The sequence below is a fragment of the Scyliorhinus torazame genome, chromosome 30, assembly GCF_047496885.1.
Source record: "Scyliorhinus torazame isolate Kashiwa2021f chromosome 30, sScyTor2.1, whole genome shotgun sequence".
Taxonomy (NCBI): Eukaryota; Metazoa; Chordata; class Chondrichthyes; order Carcharhiniformes; family Scyliorhinidae; genus Scyliorhinus; species Scyliorhinus torazame.
In genome coordinates, this window is record NC_092736.1 from 10,128,367 (window position 1) to 10,154,088 (window position 25,722).

Consider the following 25,722-nt stretch of genomic DNA (forward strand, 5'->3'; position numbering starts at 1 on the left):
GTGCAAACTCCACACGGACAGTGACCCGGGGCCGGCATCGAACCCGGGTCCTCAGCACCGTGAGGCAGCAGTGCTAACCACCATGCCGCCGTTCAGTTTTACGTTGAAGTGTTTGCAACCAGCAGCAGTTTACACTGGTTGCATGGAACTCCATTTTTTACACCCATGTTCTTGACTAGAGATGCATGTTGAAGGACAGCACAGTGGTTAGCACAATTGCTTCACAGCTCCAGGGTCCCAGGTTCGATTCCCGGCTTGGGTCAGGAGTCTGCACGTTCTCCCCGTGTCTCTGGGTTTCCTCTGGGTGCTCCGGTTTCCTCCCACAGTCAAAGTTATGCAGGTTAGGTTCGGTGGATTGGCCATGATAAATTGCCCTTAATGGCCAAAAGAGACCAGATGGGGTTACGGGGATAGGGTGGAGCTGTGGGCTTAAGTAGGGTGCTCTTTCCAAGGGTCGGTGCAGACCTGATGGGCCGAATGGCCTCCTTCTGCACTGTAAATTCTATGATTCTCTTCAGACATTTAAAATTGAGATGTTTAGAGAATGTGGCAGCCATATCCACGCTGCCTAAACATTTAAATCAACTGCAGGTAGGTTTAAAATCTATGCAGAAGGTGTAGTAAAACCCCTGAATGGGTTTGTTACCATGCTTAAGTTACATTCCATCTGTTGCCACATGCTCTCTATGGGACCTTTCACCCCTTTTACTCCAGAGTCAGGTTTCATTCTGACTCCAGATTTACACAGCTTTAGTGCTGAACAATACTGAAGTTGTAGTGTGAATGCAGCCTTAGTTAATTACAGTCAGAGCACCTTTCAGCAGGCGGGCTGACATTGAGTAGTGGGTACCATTTGCCTAGGTGACCAGGGTGTTTTGGGGAGGCTTGATAGGGAGGTAAAAACCAGACAGGATTCCTCATTCCAATCAAAATCCTGTAACCATGATTACGAAAAGGGTTTTGTGGATGTCAGGGAGGGTCAGGACTGTGATTGCCCTGCCTTCAGCCCCAAGAAAAATAGTGGGCTGACACTTGCTCTCACAAGTGAAGAATGACCACTTGCGCAAAGCACCAGCGAGTTGCCGGAGCCATAAGAAATAGCCCAGCAGGAGTCGACACCTTCAGAAAAAGTAGGGAGGAAATCAAAGAAAAAAAATGAAGATATCAACCAGAAAAGAACTGCTGTGCTAATGTAGTTATAGAAAATAGTTGGATGAATGCAAAAGGATATGCAGCATAAAGGTGGGAGGTCTGCTGATTGATGGGTCTGTGCTCTGAAGATGTCAGCTACACTGAACTTGGATAATGCCAGAGGCTCAGGGTAAGCTGAGACTGTCTAATACCTGCGGCATTGTAGGAGATGGGCAGAACGCAGAGCTGCCATAGAAACTGTGACAGGGTGAAGATGCAATTAGGAGTGATTTGTTGAAGGTTCTGGACAGTGGGAGAATGCAGTTTAGACTCAGTCTCAAATAGACAAATTAGAAATTGCATAATGACAAGTCTGTCTGGAAAGACTACCTGTTCGGTAAAGTATTGGGTTTCCCTTTGGGTGTTTTGGGTACAAATTACAGGATAGTGCTTTGCATTAAATGACCAGGCTTTAGAGTGGGAAGAATAAAAGCTTTTGTCCTTGGAAAAAGATAAACTGTTCTTTCAATAATTTTGAATCAAATTGCCTTCTTTGTTGACCAAGCTGTTTTTTAATGAGTACCCCCCCCCCCCCCCCCCACCCCCGAGAATGACAATATCAACTCTTTTGCCCACCACAGCAGCTCTTTATTTCAAGCCCCCTTCTAAACAAGGTTCCCTCTCTCCTCTCTTTCTCTCTCCCTCCCTCCTTCATCCCCATCCTTAAATCACATTAGCTCTCAAGTAACATGGCTAAATCATGACACTTCACGTTAGGGTGTTGACATTTTGCTATCGGTAGGCAGCAATTGAGAGGAGGGGGGGGGGGAATTATAGACTGAATTATGGGCAGAATTATGGACTGCTTTGTGGCCCATGCCCACCAGGAACTGGATTGATTCCACCCATACTCATTTCATAAAGCCCTTTGCAGAAAGGGTGTCGAAACATTTTGCCTCAATGGACCATTTGGCTGGATTCAATGGAACCCTGTGGGCCACATTATCAAGATGATGCATTCTCAGTACCAATGTTTCTTTCAATAAATATTATTTTTGATGAACATCTGAGCTCAGTTCCTCCTGAATCAGAAGATTTTAGTGTTGAAACTTTACCCCAGGGAGGTGCGTTCATGCAAGTTGGTACTCTGGTGTGGCAGGAGCGGCAAAATGGTGTATTTTAGCATTTCCTCTGATGAACCAATGCATCGGGTGGATATTAAGGATCCTACGGGATATTAAGAGCAGGACGTTCCTCTTGTGTTCTGGCCTCCAATACCCAGGAAGCCAACACCTTCAATAATTCTCATTATTGCTGTTTGTGGAATCGTGCTATATACAAGTGGCTGTAACATTTGACCTGCTGCATTTTATTGTCTGTAGCAGGACTTTGAAATACATGATCTAATTATTTTCGGTTCACACTATGTAATGCTATTGTTTCTGAGAAATGAAAGTGTGAGTCTTTCAAAAATAAATTCACTGCAGTAGAAGGTGCAGACGAGAGATGAGGAGAGTTAAACGACAGAAGTAGTTGGAGAAAAAAACAGCTGCCATTTTGTGATATTAAGTGAACTTGGAGTGAAATTAAACCCATGCATTGTCTTCCGACCTTTTGTTCACATTTTATCTCTCTCATTTTAAACCCTTGGATGGTTCATCTTTTTTCTTCCCCATTCATCTGCTCACTTGCAAGTTGCTTTGAATCAGTCAAGCAAGTGCAGCCTCTTTTGGGGGCTTGGGGGAAGTTGACCAGATGCCACTTCCCCAGTCTGTTATTTGTGACTGGAGCTGAGCGTATCTTAAATAAACAGGCCATTGCAGCTTTTTCTTCAAATTGCAGTAGCAGTTCAGTACTGTCTCCTGTCTTCAGGTAATCTGGCCAAAAATGAACTGGCTGTGCGTGACTTGAAATTCACAGATTTCTTAAATGCAATTTGTTTCCTGGAAGCTCTGATATTATGTCGGACTGGAGTTCCACAGGTAACAACCTTATTTTCCTGAATGCCATTGTGGAATAGTTCCATGGATTCTGGGGAATGTCATTGCTCTTAATCCTGGCACACTGTTCCAGTCCCACAAATACAGCCGTAACAGCTTTTTCGAAGATCAATCACCATAGCTCTCCGAGATATTATACTTCTATTTTAAAATATAAATTTAGAGTACCCAATTCATTTTTCCAATTAAGGTGCAATTTAGCGTGGCCAATCCACCTAGCCTGCACACCTTTGGGTTGTGGGGGCGAAACCCACGCAAGCACGGGGAGAATGTGCAAACTCGACACGGACAGTGACCCAGAGCTGGGTTCGAACCTGGGACCTCGGCGCTGTGAGGCAGCAGTGCTAAGCACTGCACCACCGTGCTGCCCCATATTATACTTCTTTTGATGGGCTTAATAAAATGTATTTGTAAGCCACATAAAACGCAAGGAATTGAATCAGGAATAGGTCATTCGTCCCCACTCTCCTGCTCGATATTCAATAAGATCGCAGCTGATCCTCCACTTCAACTCCACTCTCTTGCCCGAGACCCTTGACTCTCTTGGAGTCCAAAAATGTATTGATCTCAGCCTTGAATTTACTTAATGACTGAGCATCCACAACCCTCTAGGTAAATGCAATTCTGTCTTTAATTTCATACTTCTATTATATATTCCTACTTCCACATATGTTACAGAAAATTCCTGTGTACACTTGTCGCACTGTAATTACACCTTGCTTAATTTACATGTATTTCTGTTGTAAAGTATAGACATGGGAATTTATAATGGAAATAGCAGGTGTATACAAACTTAAGATTTTCAACATATTACTTAGATTTGTATTTAACCATCCTTGACTACACTAATGTTGTTCTTTCTATCTATTCTTAGCTATGTGGTATATACTGGACTCACTGATAGGCTGTATGGCTGTTTCCTCTCCATACAAGGGCCTGTTGATGAACAACCTAAAATTGCCTCCTTTCTGCAAAATGTTACAGCCCTGCTGCACAGTATGTGCCGGCTTTGCTTTGCTATTGTCAATCGGTAAGTGACTGAGCGATTTAACAATAACTGCAACTTTTCTCCAAATGCGTAGCAACTTGCTAATTTGAATTCTTAAAAGTTTCAGATTCTTCCATTGTTAAACTCCACATAGCCAGTGGTGAAGGAGGAGACCAGGGCCGGGATTCTCCCTTACCCGGCGGGGCGAGGGGTCCCGGCGGGATGGAGTGGCGGGAACCGCTCCGGCGTGGGGCCGCCCCAAAGGCACCTTTAGGGGCCAAGCCTTCACCTTGAGGGGCTAGGCCTGTACCGGAGTGGTTGGCGCGCCGCCGGCCGGCAGGAAAGGCCTTTGGCGCCTCGCCAGCCGGGGCCGAAGAGACTGCACTGGGCGACGGAAGTCTGTGCATGCGCGGGAGCGTCAGCAGCTGCTGATGTCATCCCCTCACATGCGCATAGGGGTGTCACTTTGCATCGGCCATCGCCGAGGCTGTGGCCGAGGCGGAAGGAAAAGAGTACCCCCATGGCACAGGCCCGTCCGCGGATCGGTGGGCCCCGATCGCGGCCAGTCCACCGTGGGGGCACCCCCCCAGGGCCAGATCGCCCCTCAGGACCCCGGAGTCCGCCCGCGCCGCCAGTCCCGCCGGGAAGGTAGGTGGTTTGATTCACGCCGGTGGGACAGGCATGACAGCAGCGGGACTTCGGCCCATCGTCGGCTCGAGAATCGCCGGGGGGGAGGGGGGTGCCAACTGGCGTGCCGCGATTCCTGCCCCCGCCGAATTTTCGGTACTGGAGAATTCGGCGGCCGGCGGGGGCAGGATTCACGCCCCCCCCCCCCCCCCCCCCCCCCCCCCCCCGGCGATTCTCCGACCCGGCGGGGGGTCGGAGAATCCCGCCCCAGATGTCAATCTTAATTCAATTTACGAAGTGAAAATCTACAAATGTATAATTTCAAACTTTATAACTGATGTCAATAAGTGTCTCTTTATGAAATGAAATGAAAATCGCTTATTGTCACGAGTAGGCTTCAAATGAAGTTACTGTGAAAAGCCCCGAGTCGCCACATTCCGGCGCCTGTTCGGGGTGGCTGTTGCACAAGGGTGCGGGGCTGTGTCGGTTCCGGTAATGTAGTTGATATCCTGTTGCCTCCCATATGGTTGGGACATTCCTTTGTCTGAACGAGCAGTGTTTTTCTTCTTTGTCACATGGTGAAGGGCGTGCGGCAGAGGTTCACGGGCCTATGGCTGTGTCCTGGTCCTTTTTATCCAGAGACCCTCCGCTCCTGGTAGTTTTCCTTTTTTTTTTAAATCCTGTCTCGGCTCATTTGTTGGGAGATATTGACCGCACTGACTATAATCCAAATCTATTGTCTGAATATTTGCTGGTCTTCTATATAAATATGTGAAATGATGATTGTTCTGCATTGTGCCTGATGTTGGCGCTTTGTTGGGTCTTGTGGTCTATGGTGTTCTCACAGATTTTGTTTGTAACGTTTTCATTTTTGTTATGACGGGGTTAAAGAATCCGTGATTGACTCCTACAGGGGTACAGGTGGGTTGGTATCAGAGGGGAGGAGGTTGCAGCGTGTTATTGGTGCCTCTGGTATTGCTGGAGTTGAGGGAGATATATGATGGTGTGAAAATGAAAATCGCTTATTGTCACAAGTAGGCTTCAAATGAAGTTACTGTGAAAAGCCCCTAGTCGCCACATTCCGGCGGCTGTTCGGGGAGGCTGTTACGGGAATCACACCGTGCTGCTGGCCTGCCTTGGTCTGCTTTCAAAGCCAGCGATTTAACCCTGTGCTAAACAGCCCCTTATTGAATGCTTCAATAAGGTCCAATTCTCACATGTTGCTCAAATAATTCTCTAATGAATGCCCTCCACCTGTATCGCCTTAATCTAAATTTCTAAAATTAGCATGAATATGTCTGGTGCAAGTCTGACTCACTTTAGTGAATCCACTCATCTATTTTCCTCTTCTTGTCCCACTATTTTGACCCCAGATCCCTCACCCGCCAAGACTGCTTCCAAGAAGCTTGGCTTCCACTACTTTTTCTCATGAGCCCAACAGCAGTAAAGATGATTGTCCTGTCTCTTTGCTGCTCTTATTCCGATCAACTGATTTAGCATAAACCAGGAATTGATCCCAAGAAGTTCTGTTGAGGTATCAGGATAGTGTCTTTATCCACTTGGCAATTGGGAGAGAATAGGAGACATTTTGTTTTGGGGTTTTCTGTGACATGTTTCCATGCAGAAACAATAATGAGCGTCCACAATTATGTTATCTGAATAAAGTACAGAGTTATTTCGTCACACTTCAGTTAGTTTGCCCCATGTTTTGATGAGGCACAAATGTAGCTGTTTCCAGGCAATTTGAGATAGTTTGTTCAAAACAATTCCAAATGTTGATTGTGAAGTAACAAAAGGTTATTCAACAAGTATTCTGTATAGGTGAAAACGGCAGCTCCTTTTCATTGATACTGTCATGTTTATAAATAACGCACAGACAAAGAACAAGGATCACATTCCAACCACTCGTTTGTATGAAAATATTTACTCTGCAGTTTTTAAGCCCAGTGACAGATAATAATAGATAGAGAAGCAGTCACAATACTAACAGTATTTCTGGTGATTTAAACGCATGCCACGTTCTACTTAATGCTATTTACAACCTCCCTGAGTGTTGAAACATTTCACTGTGTTTTTTATTTTTTGCTGGCTCCTTTCTTGAAGGAGGTAACTCATTAGAACGTACATTTTCATGAAAACTGGTCACCCAGCAAGCACCTGGTAATTCACCCTAATAACAATGCTCCAAGTGTAAGCTTTGTTAATAAGTGTTGGCAGAAAGTTCATCCACTGCCTTTGTCTAGGTCCAATTGTATCATTGGTTTGTGATTAGGAACTTGGGTTGACTTTTCCCCTCCGTGGCCCAGGGGTGTGGAGGCCATCTGTAGAACCAGTTCCTTTTTTTAAAGTTCATTCCATCAAATGTGGATGACCCTGATGCAGTTGTATTCATTGCTTACACCTGGTTGTCCTCAAGAAGTGGAGATGGGCCACTTTCTGCGGTGATAGCATTAGGTAGGTGATTCCAGAATTGTTAACCCACTGACAATAAAGAAACCATGATGTATACCCATCTCAGCCTGGAGGGAAACTCCGGGGTAAAATTATTCCCATGATGTTCGGACACTTGTCCTTCATGGTGGAAGAAGCAGTTGGACGAGGAGGTGCTGTTAAAGTTAGTTTGGTGACTAACCGAGATCTGTTACCAATGCATCAATATCAAGGAGTAAATATTCTCCCTTGGTTCTCATTACACCAGTGCTTGGCATCTGTTATTTGTTGCAGAAATTGGATGTATACATTGCTTGTTAGAAGGCCCCTTCAACTTGTACGAACGTTTTAAAAATGTAAAAATTACGATATAGTTGTGATCTATGGATAAATGTTTATCCACAATTATCTTCTCTTCTGTGAGTATCCCACATGTATTTGCCTCTCGATTGTCCTGGTTTTACTGTGGCCATTCATTTACAAGGATGGTACCAGAACCGAGACGTTATCAAGAAAGATTGAACAGGCTGGAGCTATTTTCCCTCGAGGAGCTGACCTGATAGAGGTCTTGAAGATTATGAAAGGGTTTGTTATGATAGATGTAGAGCAGAGGTTACCACTTTTAGGGGAGACCAAAACCAGGGCCATAAACCTTGGGCTGTTTAGCACAGGGCTAAATCTCTGGCTTTGAAAGCAGACCAAGGCAGACCAGCAGCACAGTTCAATTCCTGTAACAGCCTCCCCGAACAGGCGCCGGAATGTGGCGACTAGGGGCTTTTCACAGTAACTTCATTTGAAGCCTACTTGTGACAATAAGCAATTTTCATTTAATTACATTTCAAATGTAATACTCATTCACAAATTAACTACAGGTTCTTTACCCACAGAATGTTTAAAACGTGGAACTTATTCCCATGTGGAGTAGCTGAAGCAATAAGCATCGAGATGAGTTTACGGGGAAGATGGGTAAACACGGGGGAGAAAGGAATAGGAGATTATGTTGATAGGGGTGTATAAGTCTCATGTGGAGCATAAGCATGGACCAGTTGATCCAAGTGGCCTGATTCTGTGCCGTACATTCTGTGTAATCTTGTTATTTTAAGAAGCTCCAGGGAAAAACAACAGCAGCATACAAGACTCTAAAGCAGCCAAAATATTTTTTTACTCCGGCTCTACAGAAAGCAAAACTCCCGCCACAGGCGTTAACCTGAATTCCACCCTTTCAACACACTGCAGGTGGAGAGTTATACATACGCACAATATTACAGCTGTTCCTTTTTTTGTGTGTATTTGTAGGTCGAGCTTGACTTCCACTGCTGACATTATAAGTAGCTAGTTTCATGTCATCTGTTTATCAACGCTCTGCTATTATCACATTGGTGATTGAACTTCACATCACTCACACATCAACTTGAGCTGTGATAAATAGTCCAGAACTGACCTTTCTGATGTCCCAGTAGGTAAAGCTGACATTCAACCAAGCCAAACTGACCAGAGGACAGACTGACTGAGTTGGCTATACTCAGCCTGGTCAGCAGTCGAGGAACAACAATTAGCCTCAGTGCCCTGGGATCAAGAGGAGAAATTAGTCATCTGTCCATGCCAGCTACAGATAGCTGTGTGAACATTGAGCACCAGCAAGATTGGCTGCTTATGTGGTGGTCTTCAAAGTCAAATAGCTTGCTGACTCTCTGGGCTAGGCTACTGCGTTAAAATTTAAATGACTCTACGGAAAGGTACCATGAGAAGAGCAAAGGACAAGCACTTTCCTTAAAAACACATCAAGGAACACATGAGGAAGAGCAGCACGGTGGCGCAGTGGTTAGCACTGCTGCCTCGCGCCGCTGAGGACCCGGGTTCGATCCTGTACCCGGGTTCAATCCCGCCCCCGGGTCACAGTCCTTGTGGAGTTTGCACATTCTTCTCGTGTCTGCGTGGGTCTCACCCCCACAATCCAAAAGATGTGCAGGGTAGGTGAATTGACCACGCTAAATTGCCTCTTAATTGGGAAAAAAATAATTGGGCTCTCTAAATTTTTTAAAAACAACACATTAGGACATTTATAAAAGGAGAAAATTGGAATAATGTTTTAAAACAATTCTATTCTTTTCTCTTTTAAGTGTGGTAGTTAATACAGTAACTGGGGCCTGTAATGCGCTGTAATGTTCTATGTTCTATGTTGTTCTTCCACATTCCAACAGTCAGTGAAGCTTGCCTTACAGCAGCAGTCTTGATAAATCAAAGCTTATCTTGCCTGCACTTCCATATCCATTCCAGTATATGGATTAAAACCACTGGAGGGCAGTTGTTAATGAATTGTATGTTTTATATTGACTGGTGTTCTGTTTGTTTTGAGTTGCTGAGATTACATGGACAATAGTGAATATCTGGAAGTGATTACTGATTGAGAGGTTCCCATGATTTATGCAGAGAGAATAAATGGATACCTGGGAATAATTGCAAATCTGTAATGTAATCTCAGCCTCAGGTTTGTATGGAGGATAAAAGATACCTGGAATTCATTACAATGTAATTTAATCTCGGGTTCAACGTGTAAACAACAAATGCTAATTCTCTGTGGTTTATAACCACTGAACCCCAAAATTAGACTGCACTTCATGAAAATAATTCTGTGGCATTCCCACTTTTAATATATACATGCATCATAATGCAAAGATTTTGTTCCTCAATTTTTTTTCCCCTTCCACTGAAGGCGACTCAAATATGACTCAATTGAAATTCGTAGTCAGCCCAGTACCTGCCCGAGACCATTCTCCATGTGTAAACAAGAAATCTAGAGATTATCAGTTATGGTGCTGAAGAGTCCATTACCCTTTAACGAGTTGACTTTTCCACTTGTGTATTTATCTTGGGTGACTTTGTACAAAGGCTATGATGTTAGCCACCTCTGCTATAACCTGACAGTATTAACAATGTGGCCCAAAGGGCTGTTTGTTGCCTCGTTCTCTTCATTTGCAGCCTTCGGTCGACCTCAATCTTTCCCCATTTATAAGAACATAAGAACTAGGAGCAGGAGTAGGCCATCTGGCCCCTCGAGCCTGCTCCACCATTCAATGAGATCATGGCTGATCTTTTGTGGACTCAGCTCCACTTTCCGGCCCAAACACCATAACCCTTAATCCCTTTATTCTTCAAAAAACTATCTATCTTTATCTTAAAAACATTTAATGAAGGAGCCTCTACTGCTTCACTGGGCAAGGAATTCCATGGATTCACAACCCTTTGGGTGAAGAAGTTCCTCCTAAATTCAGTCCTAAATCTACTTCCCCTTATTTTGAGGCTATGCCCCCTAGTTCTGCTTTCACCCGCCAGTGGAAATAACCTGCCCGCATCTATCCTATCTATTCCCTTCATAATCTTATATGTTTCTATAAGATCCCCTCTCATCCTTCTAAATTCCAACGAGTACAGTCCCAGTCTACTCAACCTCTCCTCGTAATCCAACCCCTTCAGCTCTGGGATTAACCTAGTGAATCTCCTCTGCACACCCTCCAGTGCCAGTACGTCCTTTCTCAAGTAAGGAGACCAAAACTGAACACAATACTCCAGGTGTGGCCTCACTAACACCTTATACAATTGCAGCAGAACCTCCCTAGTCTTAAACTCCATCCCTCTAGCAATGAAGGACAAAATTCCATTTGCCTTCTTAATCACCTGTTGCACCTGTAAACCAACTTTTTACGACTCATGCGCTAGCACACCCAGGTCTCTCTGCACAGCAGCATGTTTTAACATTTTATCATTTAAATAATAATCCCTTTTGCTGTTATTCCTACCAAAATGGATAACCTCACATTTGTCAACATTGTATTCCATCTGCCAGACCCTAGCCCATTCACTTAGCTTATCCAAATCCCTCTGCAGACTTCCAGTATCCTCTGCACCTTTTGCTTTACCACTTATCTTAGTGTCGTCTGCAAACTTGGACACATTGCCCTTGGTCCCCAACTCCAAATCATCTATGTAAATTGTGAACAGTTGTGGGCCCAACACTGAACCCTGAGGGACACCACTAGCTACTGATTGCCAACCAGAGAAACACCCATTAATCCCCACTCTTTGCTTTCTATTAATTAACCAATCCTCTATCCATGCTACTACTTTCCCCTTAATGCCATGCATCTTTATCTTATGCAACAACCTTTTGTGTGGCACCTTGTCAACGGCTTTCTGGAAATCCAGATATACCACATCCATTGGCTCCCCATTATCTACCGCACTGTTAATGTCCTCAAAAAATTCCACTAAATTAGTTTGGCACGACCTGTCCTTTATGAACCCATACTGCGTCTACCCAATGGGACAATTTCCATCCAGATGCCTCGCTATTTCTTCCTTGATGATAGATTCCAGCATCTTCCCTACTACCGAAGCTACGCTCACTGGCCTATAATTACCCGCTTTCTGCCTACCTCCTTTTTTAAACAGTGGTGTCACGTTTGCTCATTTCCAATCCGCCGGGACCACCCCAGAGTCTAGTGAATTTTGGTAAATTATCACTAGTGCATTTGCAATTTCCCTAGCCATCTCTTTTAGCACTCTGGGATGCATTCCATCAGGTCCAGGAGACTTGTCTACCTTTAGCCCCATTAGCTTGCCCATCACTACCTCCTTGGTGATAACAATCCTCTCAAGGTCCTCACCTGTCATAGCCTCATTTCCATCAGTCACTGGCATGTTATTTGTGTCTTCCTCGGTAAAGACCGACCCAAAAAACCTGTCAGTTCCTCAGCCATTTCCTCATCTCCCATTATTAAATCTCCCTTCTCATCCTCTAAAGGACCAATATTTACCTTCGCCACTCTTTTTTGTTTTATGTATTTGTAGAAACTTTTACTATCTGTTTTTATATTCTGAGCAAGTTTACTCTCATAATCTATCTTACTCTTCTTAATAGCTTTTTTAGTAGCTTTCTGTTGCCCCCTAAAGATTTCCCAGTCCTCTAGTCTCCCACTGATCTTTGCTACTTTGTATGTTTTTTCCTTCAATTTGATACTCTCCTTTATTACCTTAGATATCCACGGTCGATTTTCCCTCTTTTTACCGTCCTTCCTTTTTGTTGGTATAAACCTTTGCTGAGCGCTGTGAAAAATCACTTGGAAGGTTCTCCACTGTTCCTCAACTGTTTCACTATAAAGTCTTTGCTCCCAGTCTACCTTAGCTAGTTCTTCTCTCATCCCATTGTAATCTCCTTTGTTTAAGCACAAAACACTAGTGCTTGATTTTCCCTTCTCACCCTCCATCTGTATTTTAAATTCCACCATCGCTCCTTCCGAGAGGATCCCTAACTATGAGATCCTGAATCAATCCTGTCCCATTACACAGGACCAGATCTAGGACCGCTTGTTCCCTCGTAGGTTCCATTACATACTGTTCTAGGAAACTATTGGTTGGATGTTGCCAGACAATCATTTTGGATTAATCCTTCTCGTAAAACACAAAGCTAAGAATTATTAGTCATCATGACTCCCCAAACCTGTTGTAATTTCTCATGATTATTGCTCATCCACGTCACCTGTCATATTCCAGTAGCCAACCTTCAGTGACCTTCAAATCCCTAGTTTTTCGTTTTCTCCCCATCTCGCCTGAAAGTGCTAATTTTTGTGAGGGTGCAGTTCCCTGGGCACCAGCTGTTTCCCCCGCCCCACACGCCAGTGCTTCACCAGAGTAAACATACTTCAGGCAGAGCCTAGACAGTACATACTTGACAGCCTTGAGTGTAAAATCTAGGACTAAACAGCACTGAGGCATGCACTTTTAGAGCTCCCATCTTTCCGATGTGACATTAAACTGAGGCCCCATCTTCCATCCCAGGTAGATTTAAAAGACCCTTGATACTTTTCGAAGAAGAAGCGCATTAGGGGGGAGTTGATTCTCGCCACTGTCCTGACCAATATTTATCCCTCAAAAAACATCCCTAAAAACAAATGATCTGGTTGTTATCATCTTGCTGTTTGAGGGACCTTTGTGTGTGCAAATTAGCTGCTATGTTTCCTTTATTGCAACAGTGACTGTACATCTGAAGTACTTAATTGGCTGTAAAGTGCTTTGGGACCTCCTTCGTTCATGAAAGGCAGTATATAAATGTTAGTTCTGTCTGTAAATGCATGTCTTTGTATTCTATTGTTTTTTTAGCGGTGATTTCTCTGGATTCGTATCACTCCCACCCTGTTATTACAGCAAACTGGTATTAAACAAACATAAATTCCCATTTGAAACTCATCAAACAAAACTTGGACATGTTAATCTGAAGCAAAGGCTGGATGAGTGACACCAAGTGTTGGCCCCTGATCCTTTATGGCTCCACTGGAAACAGCTGAGTGCTGACTGACCTTGCGAGTGATACAATAGGTGGCCCTGGGTAGGGCAGGGTTGCTGAAGAAAGGGAATTTGACTTATTCAGGCTTGTTCACCTTAAAGTCAGGTTCTGCTCCTTTTATGTTTTGCCAGGGCTAAAAAAAAAAACAGTAGCTGTTACGGCATTTGAGGAAAACTTAAATGCTGTTTACTTGGTAGACTTGATCTATGATGTAAAGGGTTTTTCTTTTTAAAGGGGACATGCTCAACTGGGGCAGTGGCTGAGAAACCATGGTTCGCCTTAGGGTCGCGTGGTTGCTACTCCTGGTCACTATCCAGTGACTGCAGTGGGAAACTCTCCATGGCTTCTTCAACAGCAGCTTCCAAACCCGTGACCTTTGCCACCTAGAAGGACAAGGGCAGCAGATTCATAGGAACACTACCATCTGCAAGTTCCCCTCCAAACCACATACCATCCTGACTTGTAACTATACCTCCATCCCTTCATTACCGCTGAGTCAAAACTCTGGAACTCCCTTCCTAACAGCACTGTGGGCATACTTGCACGACATGGCCTGCAGCAGTTCGGGAAGGTAGCTCGCCACAACCATCTCAAGGGCAGTTAGGGATGGGCAATAAAAGCTGGCCTGGCCACACCCCATGAAAGAATTTTAAAAACTAACAGTCGGTGATTGAAACGGAAACCATGTCAACATTTTTTTAAACTATTTTTAATGAGGTTTTTCCATTTTGACAAAATAATGCAACCAAGCCTCAGGAATGGGACAGTCTCCACATACATAGATACGGAGAGGGACAGGAGAACAGCAATATGGCTGGCTCAGTACGATCATTAGACGCGACGTGTTCTTCTATACACACTACTGAGAAAAGGATATGGCCATGTAAAGATGGGGAAATGGTGCATGCCTGTCCATGCGGCGATTGCTCGCAACAACCACGGGAATCAGGATCAGATCGTCACGCCCTGTTCAGGTTTAGCACAGGGCTAAATACCTGGCTTTCAAAGCCGACCAAGGCAGGCCAGCAGCGCAGGTTCAATTCCGATATCGGTCTCCCCGAACAGGCGCCGGAATGTGGCGACTAGGGGCTTTTCACAGTAACTTCATTTGAAGCCTACTTGTGACAGTAAGCGATTTTCATTTTCACACCATCACATATCTCCCTCAACTCCAGCAATACCAGAGGCACCAATAACACGCTGCAACCTCCTCCCCTCTGATACCCAACCCATCTGTACCCTTGGAGGAGCCAATCACGGATTCTTTAACCCCGTCATAACAGAAATGAAAACGTTACGAACAAAATCTGTGAGAACACCATAGACCACAAGACCCAACAAAGCGCCAACATCAGGCACAATGCAAAACAATCATCATTTCACATATTTATATAGAAGACCAGCAAATATTCATACAATAGATTTGGATTATAGTCAGTGCGGTCAATATCTCCCAACAAATGAGCCGATACAGGATTTTTAAAAAAAGGAAAACTACCAGGAGCGGAGGGTCTCAGGGTAAAAAGGACCAGGACACAGCCATAGGCCCGTGAACCTCTGCCGCACGCCCTTCACCATGTGACAAAGAAGAAAAACACTGCTCGTTCAGACAAAGGAATGTCCCAACCATATGGGAGGCAACAGGATATCAACTACATTACCGGAACCGACACAGCCCCGCACCCTTGTGCATTTAGGAGTCAGTAAACCAAAGATACTCAAAACTTAGTCTCTCAGGACGTCTCTACTAAATACCTTCGAGAAGGGATGTCCCAAGCGTTGGGTGGGGGGGGGGACAACAAGATACCAGCCACGGTACTGGACGTGGCCTTGTCCAGCACATTCTTGCACATAGGAGTCCATATCCCCAGGATACCCAGCACATGCCAAGACTTAGCACCCAGCCAACCTCGGTCCTCACTAGCCACACCCAGGGCAGCGCACCAGCCCCACCATCACTAGAAAAATCACACCAATCTCAACCAAGAAGACCCCACTACTGAGGAGAAGAATTGTCGGGGGGGGGGAGCGCGGTGCTGATCCCCTCCTCCCTGATACGATAAGAGAAACCTCATAACCTAATAGACTATATAGGGACCCGTAAAGGCACTCTGCTCCCCCAGAGAAAGTGAAAGAAACTCCTAAGGGAGTAATGCCCAAATCTCCTCCTGGCTTCATCCTGCTCCTAAGAGCTTCCTTAAAACTACCGTTTCTAACTCCCACTCATAAACTCTCCATACCTTTTCTCTGTACTTGGCGCAAACTCTCCGAGAGTTCTGTGGTCCTCCGCTTCTGGCCTCTTATGCATTCAAAATTTTATTTGCTCCACTATTGGTGCCCTAGCCATCAGTTGCCTGCACTCCCTAAACTTAAATTCCGGGATTCTCTCCCTAAACCTCTCTCTCTCTCTCCTACATTAAGGCACTTCTTCAAAACCTACCGCTTTCTTCAAGCTTTTGTTCACCTGTTGTAATATCCCTTAATGTGACTTGGTGTGAAATTTTTTTTTATTTTTAATTTTTAAAAAAAAATTTATTCTCCTTTTTCACATTTTCTCCCACATTTACACCCATCAACAATAAACAATAATCAGCAAGATATGTCAATCCCCATAATAACAACAATCCCATCCGCCCACCAACCCTCAAACCTCAACCCGCATGTTTACATAAACAAATGACAAAAAGGAATCAGGGATTACCCGTAGTCAACCTCGGTTCCCTCCCCCCAACTTTCCACCTCGGCTAGACCACTCGGACCCTGTTCTGCCAGGCTCCGATGGCCGCAGCCCCTCCCCCACGTCACTCCCGTTCACTGGCCCGCTTAATCCGACCAGCGTGGAGGCCCCCGCCCGGGTCCCTTTCCCCCTTGCCCGGCCCTAGGAAAGCCCAAAGATCCCCTTTTAGCACACAAACCCCGCATTTACACCTACACCCCAAAGAGCCCTCATTTCGAGTGAAAGTCCCGTCCCTTCCCTTGTCCAAATATATACAACATTGGCTCCTTCAGCCTCTACACTCGCGCGCAGTGATGTAAAAAAGAAGAAAATACAGTCATGAGGTTACATCGGCACATGACCATTCCTCAATTTGTCAGTTCTGCCACAGTCCTTCTGCCTTCGCAAACTCCTCCGCTGCTTCCGCCGTTCCAAAATAAAAGTCCCTGAGCTTATAAGTCACCCTCAGCTTCGCTGGATATACAATGCCGCACCGCACCTTGCTAATGTACAGTGCCCTCTTCACCTGGTTGAAGGCAGCCCGCCTCCTCGCCAGCTCCACTGTAAAGTCCTGGTATACACGTATACCAGCTCCAGCCCACTGCACCACCCGCTTCTGCTTGGCCCAGCTCAGGACCTTCTCCTTCACACTGTACCTACGGAAGCACAGAGTCACTGCCCTTGGTGGCTCACTCACCTTTGGTACAGGCCTCCACGACCGATGAGCCCGATCCAGTTCATATCGGGAGGGATCCTCCCCCTCCCCCAATAGTTTTGCCAGCATCGCAGCAAAATACTCAGTTGGCTTCGGTCCTTCAACTCCTTCGGGCAGCCCCACGATCCTCAAATTCTGTCGCCTGGATCTGTTTTTCAGATCTTCCATTTTTCCTCGCAGATCCTTGTTCGTATCCATCACCTTCCGCATCTCCTTCCCCATCAGGCAAGTTGATCACCGTGCTGCAATAACGTCTCCTCCACTTCCTTCAGCGCCTCCCCTTGCTCTCGCACCTCCGCCACTGCGCTCGCCACCGCCGTCATCACCGGGGAAACCGCCTCCTCCACCAGCGCACTCAAAACCTCTCTCATCTCCTTCCTCACCGTCTCCATGCATTTCGCAATCTGCGCCAACTGCTTTTCGAATTCCGCAGCCATCACCTTAGTTATTTCTTCAGCCGTAAGCACTGCGGCCTCCCCTGGTGCTCCAGCCTCCATTTTCTTTGTTGACCCCGCGGTTACCTTTCCACTCCCCAACGGACTTTCAGCCGCTTTTTTCCCGGCCGTTTTTTTGGTGTTTTTTGACATCCTACTTCTCTGTGCGCTGTCTCCCGACTTTTACTGCCGTCGCTGGCCCTAGGACCGGGCGTTACTCCCCGTCAATGCCGTTCCCGAACGGGAGCCCTCCAACGCGCGGCTGCCTCCCGCCCGCCGTCCGTGAAATTTTGTTTGATGGAATTCCTGTGAATCACCTTGGGATGTTTTGACTTTGTTAAAGTTGCTGTACAAATGCAAGTTGTTGCTGTTGATGACACAGTCCCTCACTTCCTCACCTCAACTTTCTGACACATCTTAGCCACTATACAAAAGTACGTTATTTTATGTTCAAACAGGTGCAATAAAAATATCCACCGCCTCATCTTGATATCTATTTGTTTTAAAGTTTATCATTATGCATCATTGGACTACACACCCTGGGGACCATTGTAATTTAATCTATGACTATGACATGAGGATAGCAAATAAAAGTTACAATGCTGGTCCCTGATCGCCAGCCTCCAAATGTTAGTTGAATTTTAATATCCATTTATCCCTCTGTTAAAATGGAAACTTTTAAAATCTTGTTTTGCATTGAACTCGTGATTTGCTGCAGCAAGTGTAATGCAAAGCAATCTGAGATGACTTGGTGCAAGTGGTATCTCATCCTGCATAACTGCTTCAGATAACACACTATACCGATTCTGCTGATAGGAAGGTAAAACCACTTCACAACCTGGGCAATATATAGGCCATAGGGAAGATGAATCATAGAATCTCTACAGTGCAGAAGGAGGCCATTTAACCCATTGCATCTGCATTGACACTCCCCTCCCTTATCCCTGTAACCTTGCACATTCTTTTCAGATCAAAATCCAATTCCCTTTTGAACACCCCGATCGAACCTGCCTCCACCACCTTCTCAGGAAGCTCGTTCCAGACTCCAACCACCCTCTGGGTGAAAATTATTTTCCTCGCATCACTTCCACTCCTTTTTGCCCATTGTTTAGAATCTGTGCCGTTTTGATGTACTCTTGAGAGGGAACAGTTTCTCTCTGTTTACCCTGTTCATACCCCTCAGGATTTTGATGTACTCTTGAGAGTAAACAGTTTCTCTCTGTTTACCCTGTTCATACCCCTCAGGATGTTGAATACCTCTTATCGAGTCTCCTTTCAGTCATCATTTCTCCAAGGAAAACAGCCCCAACCTCTCCAATCTATCCTCATAGCTACAGTTGTTTATTCTTGGAATCATTCTTGTGAATCTCGCCAATGCCTTCACGTGAGGATAATTTTTTCATTTTGGAACACAGCACACTTATGGTTCTGGAATATACTGCCTGAAGAGATGGTGGAAACACATCCAATAACATCTTTCAAACAGGAATTGGAATATAGACAATTGTAGGATTGTGGGGAAAGAGCAGCGGGCTAAGACTAAGGGTGATTCTCCAATACGGAGCCCAAGTGTAACGCGACGGCGCGAACTGGGCCGGGGTACAACCGATTCTGGCCCCCACAGGGGCCAGCTAGAGCGGTTCACGCCGATTCCAGCGGCCGGCGCCACGCCAAATGCGTCCCTCCTTTAGCAGCGCCAAATGGGGCCGTGCCAACCTGCACATGCGCAGTTAGGCCGCGCCAACCTGCGCATGCGCGGGGGACTTCTTTAGCTCGCCGGCCCCGACTCAACATGGCGTCGGTGTTCAGGGGCTGGCCGCAACAGAAAATAGGCCCGGGGGGGAGAGGCCTGCCCGCCGATCGATGGGCCCCGATCGTGGGCCAGACCCCATCGGAGGCCCTCCCCCCGGTGAAGGAGCCCCCCTCCACAGGCCGCCCCCCGACCGTTCCCGCCGGCAGCGACCAGGGGTGAACGGCGCCGGCGGGACTCTGTCATATCAGCGCCATGCCAAACGCGCCAGGTCAAATGGCGCCGATTCTCCGCACCTCAGAGAATCACGCGCCGCCGTCGGGGTGTCGTGGTGCGGTTACGGCGATTCTTCGGCCCGGCGCGGGGCTCGGAGAATCGCCCCCTAATTGTTTGCTGCTTTCAAGGAGCCAGCACAGGCACGATGGGCTCAATGGCCTCTCTGTCCTGCATTACCCTTTAATCCCTGCATAAAATAAATTGTTTTGCAGCTAGTTAAACCTCATGATCTATGGGGAATTGTAACACCTAGTATGACCTCACCCTGATCAGTTCACCTGTTATTTTGCAGATCGCAAGGTATATTTGAGAACAAGAGGCAAGACCCCACAGGACTGATCACAGCGCTGCATTCTACCGAGCTGGTTGGCGTTCTCAACATGCTTTACTGCATCCTCCTTCACGGTACAGTCCCGGATCATACCATCACCACGCCTGCAGAAACCTACCCGCAGCACACCATCCACGTTGCCATCCACAGTCTCCGCTTTCTGAACAGTTTTGCATTTTTGGATCTTCCCACTTTCCAGGTGAGATGAGTTTTGTTCACTGTGAATTGCAGATCAGCAGAAATACTAATCTAGCATCTGAAACTGAGACTGTTTCTGGAGTTTAGATAGTTCCTCTTTATTAAATCCATGAGTGTATCAAGACTGAAGTGAGCTAATTGTTCTGGTAAAATGACAAAAATGAGGTGATTCTCGGCATATAAACTATGAGGTGTGGTGCTGAACTGTCTAGGTCAGAAATGTCCCAGGTTCATACCTTGATCTGTGTTACATTAGCTGATCTCTGCTTTTCTGGTGGCTTCAATTGGTCCCCACAATTCTAAAGGAAGAAGAAACGCACTTTGCTGCAGCTTACGTGACTCTTGCAGGAAAATGCATTTAGTAGGCAATTCCATCCCTCAGGGCTTTCTTTTTTTTAATTTAGCGTATCCAATTCATTTTTTCGAATTAAGGCGCAATTTAGCGTGGCCAATCCACCTAGCCTGCACATCTTTTGAGTTGTGAGGGCGAAACCCACGCAAATACGGGGAGAATGTGCAAACTCCGCACAGACAGTGACCCAGAGCCGGGATCGAATCTGGGACTTCGGCACCGTGAGGCAACAGGGCTAACCCACTGCGCCACCGTGCTGCCTCCCTCAGGGCTTTTATGCTATTCAGTTAGATTATGGGTGATCTGTACCTCAACTCCATTGTTGCAATTCTTTGATACCCCAATCCATTCAAATAAGTATTTTTTTAAAAAGTAATTTAATTGTCCCTCACTGAAATCCTATTGACAGCACTAACATCTCATGATATCACCTATTCTATAAATATAATGTAGGGAGTTGAAAGTGCTGATTCTGTTTACTCTCTGGTGCCAGTGGGTATTAAACAAGCTCTAGATTTTTCGGCTGATGCTGTGGAGCCCTGAGGAAACACAGGTTCATCAATAAGCATTTGTCCTCTTGTACACAAACATTCAAGACCTCTGCCTTCCAGCTATCATTAAGGGTTAGACTTGGGGCACTGGGTCAAAGCATAGGGTGGACAGGAGCAATTAAAATGGGAACCAATGCCAAGCATACTTTGATTGAGTAATAAAGGTGCACTCCCCAGCTCTAATTATTGGTGAATTGCACTATTTGCGTTAAAAACTTCTGTTTCATTATTTAGAGAGGTATCCAAAATATGATAAATAGTACTAATTCATGGGCGGTGCAGTGGTTAGCACGGCTGCCTCACGGCGCCAAGGACCCGGGTTCAATCCCGGCCCTGGGTCACTGTCTGTGTGGGGTTTACACAATCTCCCCGTGTCTGCGGGGGCTCACCCCCACAACCCAAAAAGATGTGCAGGGTAGGTGGATTGGCCACGCTAAATTGCCCCTTAATTGGAAAAAAAGAATTGGGTATTCAAAATTTATTTTTTTTAAACTACTATTTCATTTATAAAAATATATTGCATCAGCCAATTTAAAAAATAATGCTTATTGAATAAAATGTTTGACATAATCAAATCCCTGTATCTTAACCAGATTTCTTGAAGCCCGGTATGGTGGTTGTTAACTTGTCATTGCCACGTTCCCTCCACCCCAGAAATTAACTTGACTCAAATCCACAGAGCAAGCTCCAGTCTTACACATCACTGCGTGCTCCATCAGTTTATCTGACTCCAGATTGTTGCTTCCTCACTGCGCCCCGTGTCCATTTCTCAGTGTTGTGCAGTATTTCAGCCACAGCATTCCGGCCCTTTGGAATTCTGCCCCCAAACCACTCTCTTCTATTATCTACAGAAACCTCATAAAATCTCTTGAACTCTGCCTTTGGTCTGTCTCCACTCCATCTTCTAAATGTCCTTCCTTTATTGCTTTCTCCTTTGTAGTTCCCTAAGTTGCTTGTTTAGGTGCATTACGCTGCAGAAGAACTGCAATAGTGCCACCTGGGCCTATGCAGTGTGCTGCCAGCAGCATCTAAACCGCTGGCACTCCCCCACTGCCTTTGTGTAAAGCACCTCTGGATGTTTGAAGTTTGAGCTGCTGTACGGGTGCACATTCTTCCTGCTGCTACGGTGAATTGAATTGTAATAAAAAAAATTGAGTTTGTCACGGATTGCTTACAAACTGTTGAAGTAGTGCAGTACGCTTCCCACGTCTGCTTGGTACAGCACTGACTCATTTGGACCAGAAGATCCCTTGGTTTTATTCGTAATCTTTACTGAGTCAGCGGACACAGGTCAGAGCAGCAGTAGAGGTACAGCAATTGGCTTTAACACCCCTCAGCTCGGAAACATCACCCAGAAGGTTCAATTTCCTAGGCGCTGTCCAATTAAATGTCTATTGAAAAATATCACACGTGCAAGCATTTGGTGTGGCCGTGGACAGAATCCAATGCAGTTACGTTGTTCTCATTGTGGTAGCCTGGCCAGACAAACAAAACATAGAATCACCACTCAGGAATTGTTAGAAGCCAACTAATGCCCATAGAACCATACATCAGAAAGAATCAAAAGGTATAGGGAGGATAGAGCAAATAAGGGAAAGGGAGGAAAAAGTAACTGACAGATGAAAATGAAAAATCAACCGAATAGGTGAATAACAATGGAGCTTCTCTCATTTCCAAATAAAGATTAATGTGTCAGTTTGGAATTCATGTGGTTGAGCTACTTATAAACCACTCGCAAATGTGGATATGAACTTCCTTATTCAGCTGGGGCAATGCTTGACTTACAATTCATCTCTCTTTCCCTCTCTCTGTGCCTCCCCACCCCCCAAAAAAAACCTGCATCCTTTTCTTTCCAATAGGCTGTGTGTGGTGCTGAGGGCCTCTCCCTGGCATTCCGCCATATTATCAGCTCGCTGCTGTGGTACTGTTACCATCATACCTGTGAGGACCTGCTGCATGAGGTCATCGTCTGCGTGGGATACTTCACCGTAAACCACCCTGACAATCAGGTAAGCGATAATTACAGAGCAGCCAAAGCACAAACGAGAAGAGTGACAGCCTCCCCCTCATCAGAAAGAAACAAAATACTAGCTGCAGTTTTAGTTTGAAAGATTGGCGTGGCATTTTTAACTGATTTGCTGCAATGAACTAATCATTTTGCTATAATTTCTCTTGACAGGTTTTTAATATTCATCATTTTCACTTTCTCTCCTCAAATGAGTCTCTTTGTTTATTTATTTTTGTTGTTTCAAAATAAAGCTTGAAAAGAAATCTAAACTTTTCAGAGGAGACTTGGTATAAAGCAGTTTTTGTATTTATTTCTCCAGCAATACTTGTATTTACCAAAACTCTTTTATGATTCAGAACATAGCAAAGCAGGGCACATGAAGTATTTTCCATCGTGATCAGGTGTCATTGAAATGCATTTTTTTTTTGTTTTGCTTAAAAATTTAGGGTGAATGACATCACAACTTGTCTGAATAATGGAGTTTGATTAGTACCATAAGACATAGGGGCAGTATTAGACCATTCGGCCCATCGGGGCTGCTCCACCATTCAATCATGGCAGATATTTTTCTCATTCCCATTCTCCTGCCTTCTCCCCATAACCCGTGATCCCCTTATTAATCAAGAACCTATCTATCTCTGTCTTAAAGACACTCAGTGATTTGCCCTCCACAGCCTTCTGCGGCAAAGAGCGCCACAGATTCACCACCCTCTGGCTGAAGAAATTCTGGCTGTTTTTTTTCTCCTTTTTTTTAATATAAATTTAGAGTACCCAATTCATTTTATTTCCAATTAAGGGCCAATTTAGCATGGCCAATCCATCTAGCCTGCACATCTTTTTTTTTGTGTTGTGGGGGCGAAGCCCAGGCAAACACGGGGAGAATGTGCAAAATCCACACGGACAGTGACCCAGAGCCGGGACCGAACCTGGGACCTCGGCGCCGTGAGGCAACAGGGCTAACCCTCTGGGCCACCGTGCTGCCCCCCTCAGCTATGTTTTAAATGATCATCTCTTTAGTCTGAGTTAGTGCCCTCTAGTTTTTCCTACTAGTGGAAACATCCTCTCCACGTCCACTCTATCCAGGCCTCGCAGTATTCTGTAAGTTTTAATAAGATCCAACCTCATCCTTCTAAACCCCAACGAGTACAGACCGAGAGTCCTCAACTGTTCCTCATATGACAAGTTCTTCATTCCAGGAATCATTCTTGTGAACCTCCTCTGGACCCTTTCCAAGGCCAGCACATCTTTCCTTAGATACGGGGCCCAAAACTGCTCACAATACAAAAAATGGGGTCTGACCAGAGCCTTATACAGCCTCAGAAGTACATCCTGCTCTTGTATTCTAGCTCTCTCGACATGAATGCTATCATTGCATTTGCCTGGGCAGCACGATGGCGCAGTGTGTAGCACTGCAGCCTCACGGCGCTGAGGTCCTAGGTTCGACCTCAGGGTAGTAGGATTGGCACGCTAAATTGCCCCTTAATTGGAAAAACAATAATTGGGTACTCTGAATTTTAAAAGGAAAGACTATTGAACAAGGACTCCTAAGTCTCTTTGTGCTTCTGATTTCCTAAGCCTTTCCCCATTTAGAAAATAATCTATGCCCCAGTGACACACCACCCTGGACCAATGAGTATACATTCATTGATATTAATTCAGTCATCTGGCACTCTATAACCCCTCCAAATCCTCCGAATAGAACATCAAAGCATGCTATAAACTGTCACGAGTTTAAGGTGGGAAAGTGGAGTTAAGGATTATCATATCTGATCAATCCTGATCTCATTGAATGGCGGTGCAGACTTGATGGGCCGAATAACCTACTTCTGCTCCTATACCTTTATGGTCTTCTGCTTTTATGGTTTAAAAAAAAATTCAAAGATACTTATTAACATTTTTAAGCTGTTTCACTTTTACGTATGTGTGCATAAAACCCACAGAATCTCAGAATTGTTACAGCACAGAAGGAGGCGATTTGGTCTGTCGTGTCTGCACTGGCTTTCTGAACAAGCAATGTAATTCCTCTGCCTTCTCCTGTATGCCTGCACATACATTATTCCATTTCAGACAATAGTCTTAATTCCCTCTTGAAGGCCTCGATTGAACCTGCCTCACCACACTCTCAGGCAGCGCATTGCATTCCAGATCCTAACCACTCACTAAGTGAAAACGTTTCTCCTCCTTTCTCCATTGCTTCTTTTGCCAATTATTCACACGAAAATAAAGATGAAGACACGACAAAGACAAAAAATTGTGCACTTCATAAAATGTGCAAGGAGTGCTTCTTTAAATATAAAGGATTGTACAATGGCAGATTGCAGGTAGGACGATATTCAAAATCTTATCGATTTAGGTCTGTGGAACAAATTTCCTATCTATTTGTTTCCTGGCCTTTGTTCAGCTCCAGTTCAGAGGAAGCGAGTTCACAGCCGAGCCCTCAGCTAAAAGCACTGTATAGGACAGGAAAACACAGTTCAGGTCATTACGTTGAAGTCGAAGCATGATTTTGCTTCCTTTCTTATGAAGGTGGAAGATGTAAGCTATTATGTATTTTTAACCTGATGTATTTTAGTTGGACTTCTCTTCATAAGATTTTGAGGGACTGGGTGAATTTACTCTGCCAGTTTACATTAAATTGCAAGACCAGGTCAAGGAGAAGAGGTTTAAGTGGGTAAAAATTCAGGACAAAGTGTGAAAATTCTTCTTCGCATAACAAATGACAATCCAGAGAATAGACTTCCAGGAATAGGATTCGGTGTGAAAATCCTGGGATCTTTTTAAGAAAATTGGATGCTGAAATGGGTGTACTATAGGATATTTTTGGATGGACGTATTAAAATGGGACTAAATGGCTGGCTTTATCTGTAAACGTGTT

At 45.1% G+C, this 25,722-nt stretch overlaps 1 protein-coding gene across 2 annotated transcripts in view; it reads left to right on the top strand.

Moving 5' to 3' along the window:
* Window positions 1–25,722, top strand: part of scaper (S-phase cyclin A-associated protein in the ER) — a 464,954-nt gene that overhangs the window by 357,112 nt on the left and 82,120 nt on the right. For both annotated transcript variants that reach the window (XM_072492784.1, XM_072492785.1), the window contains 3 exons: window positions 4,006–4,161; window positions 19,700–19,937; window positions 22,699–22,848. In XM_072492784.1, coding sequence (XP_072348885.1) covers window positions 4,006–4,161; window positions 19,700–19,937; window positions 22,699–22,848 — 544 coding nt within the window. The remainder of the gene's footprint in view (window positions 1–4,005; window positions 4,162–19,699; window positions 19,938–22,698; window positions 22,849–25,722) is intronic.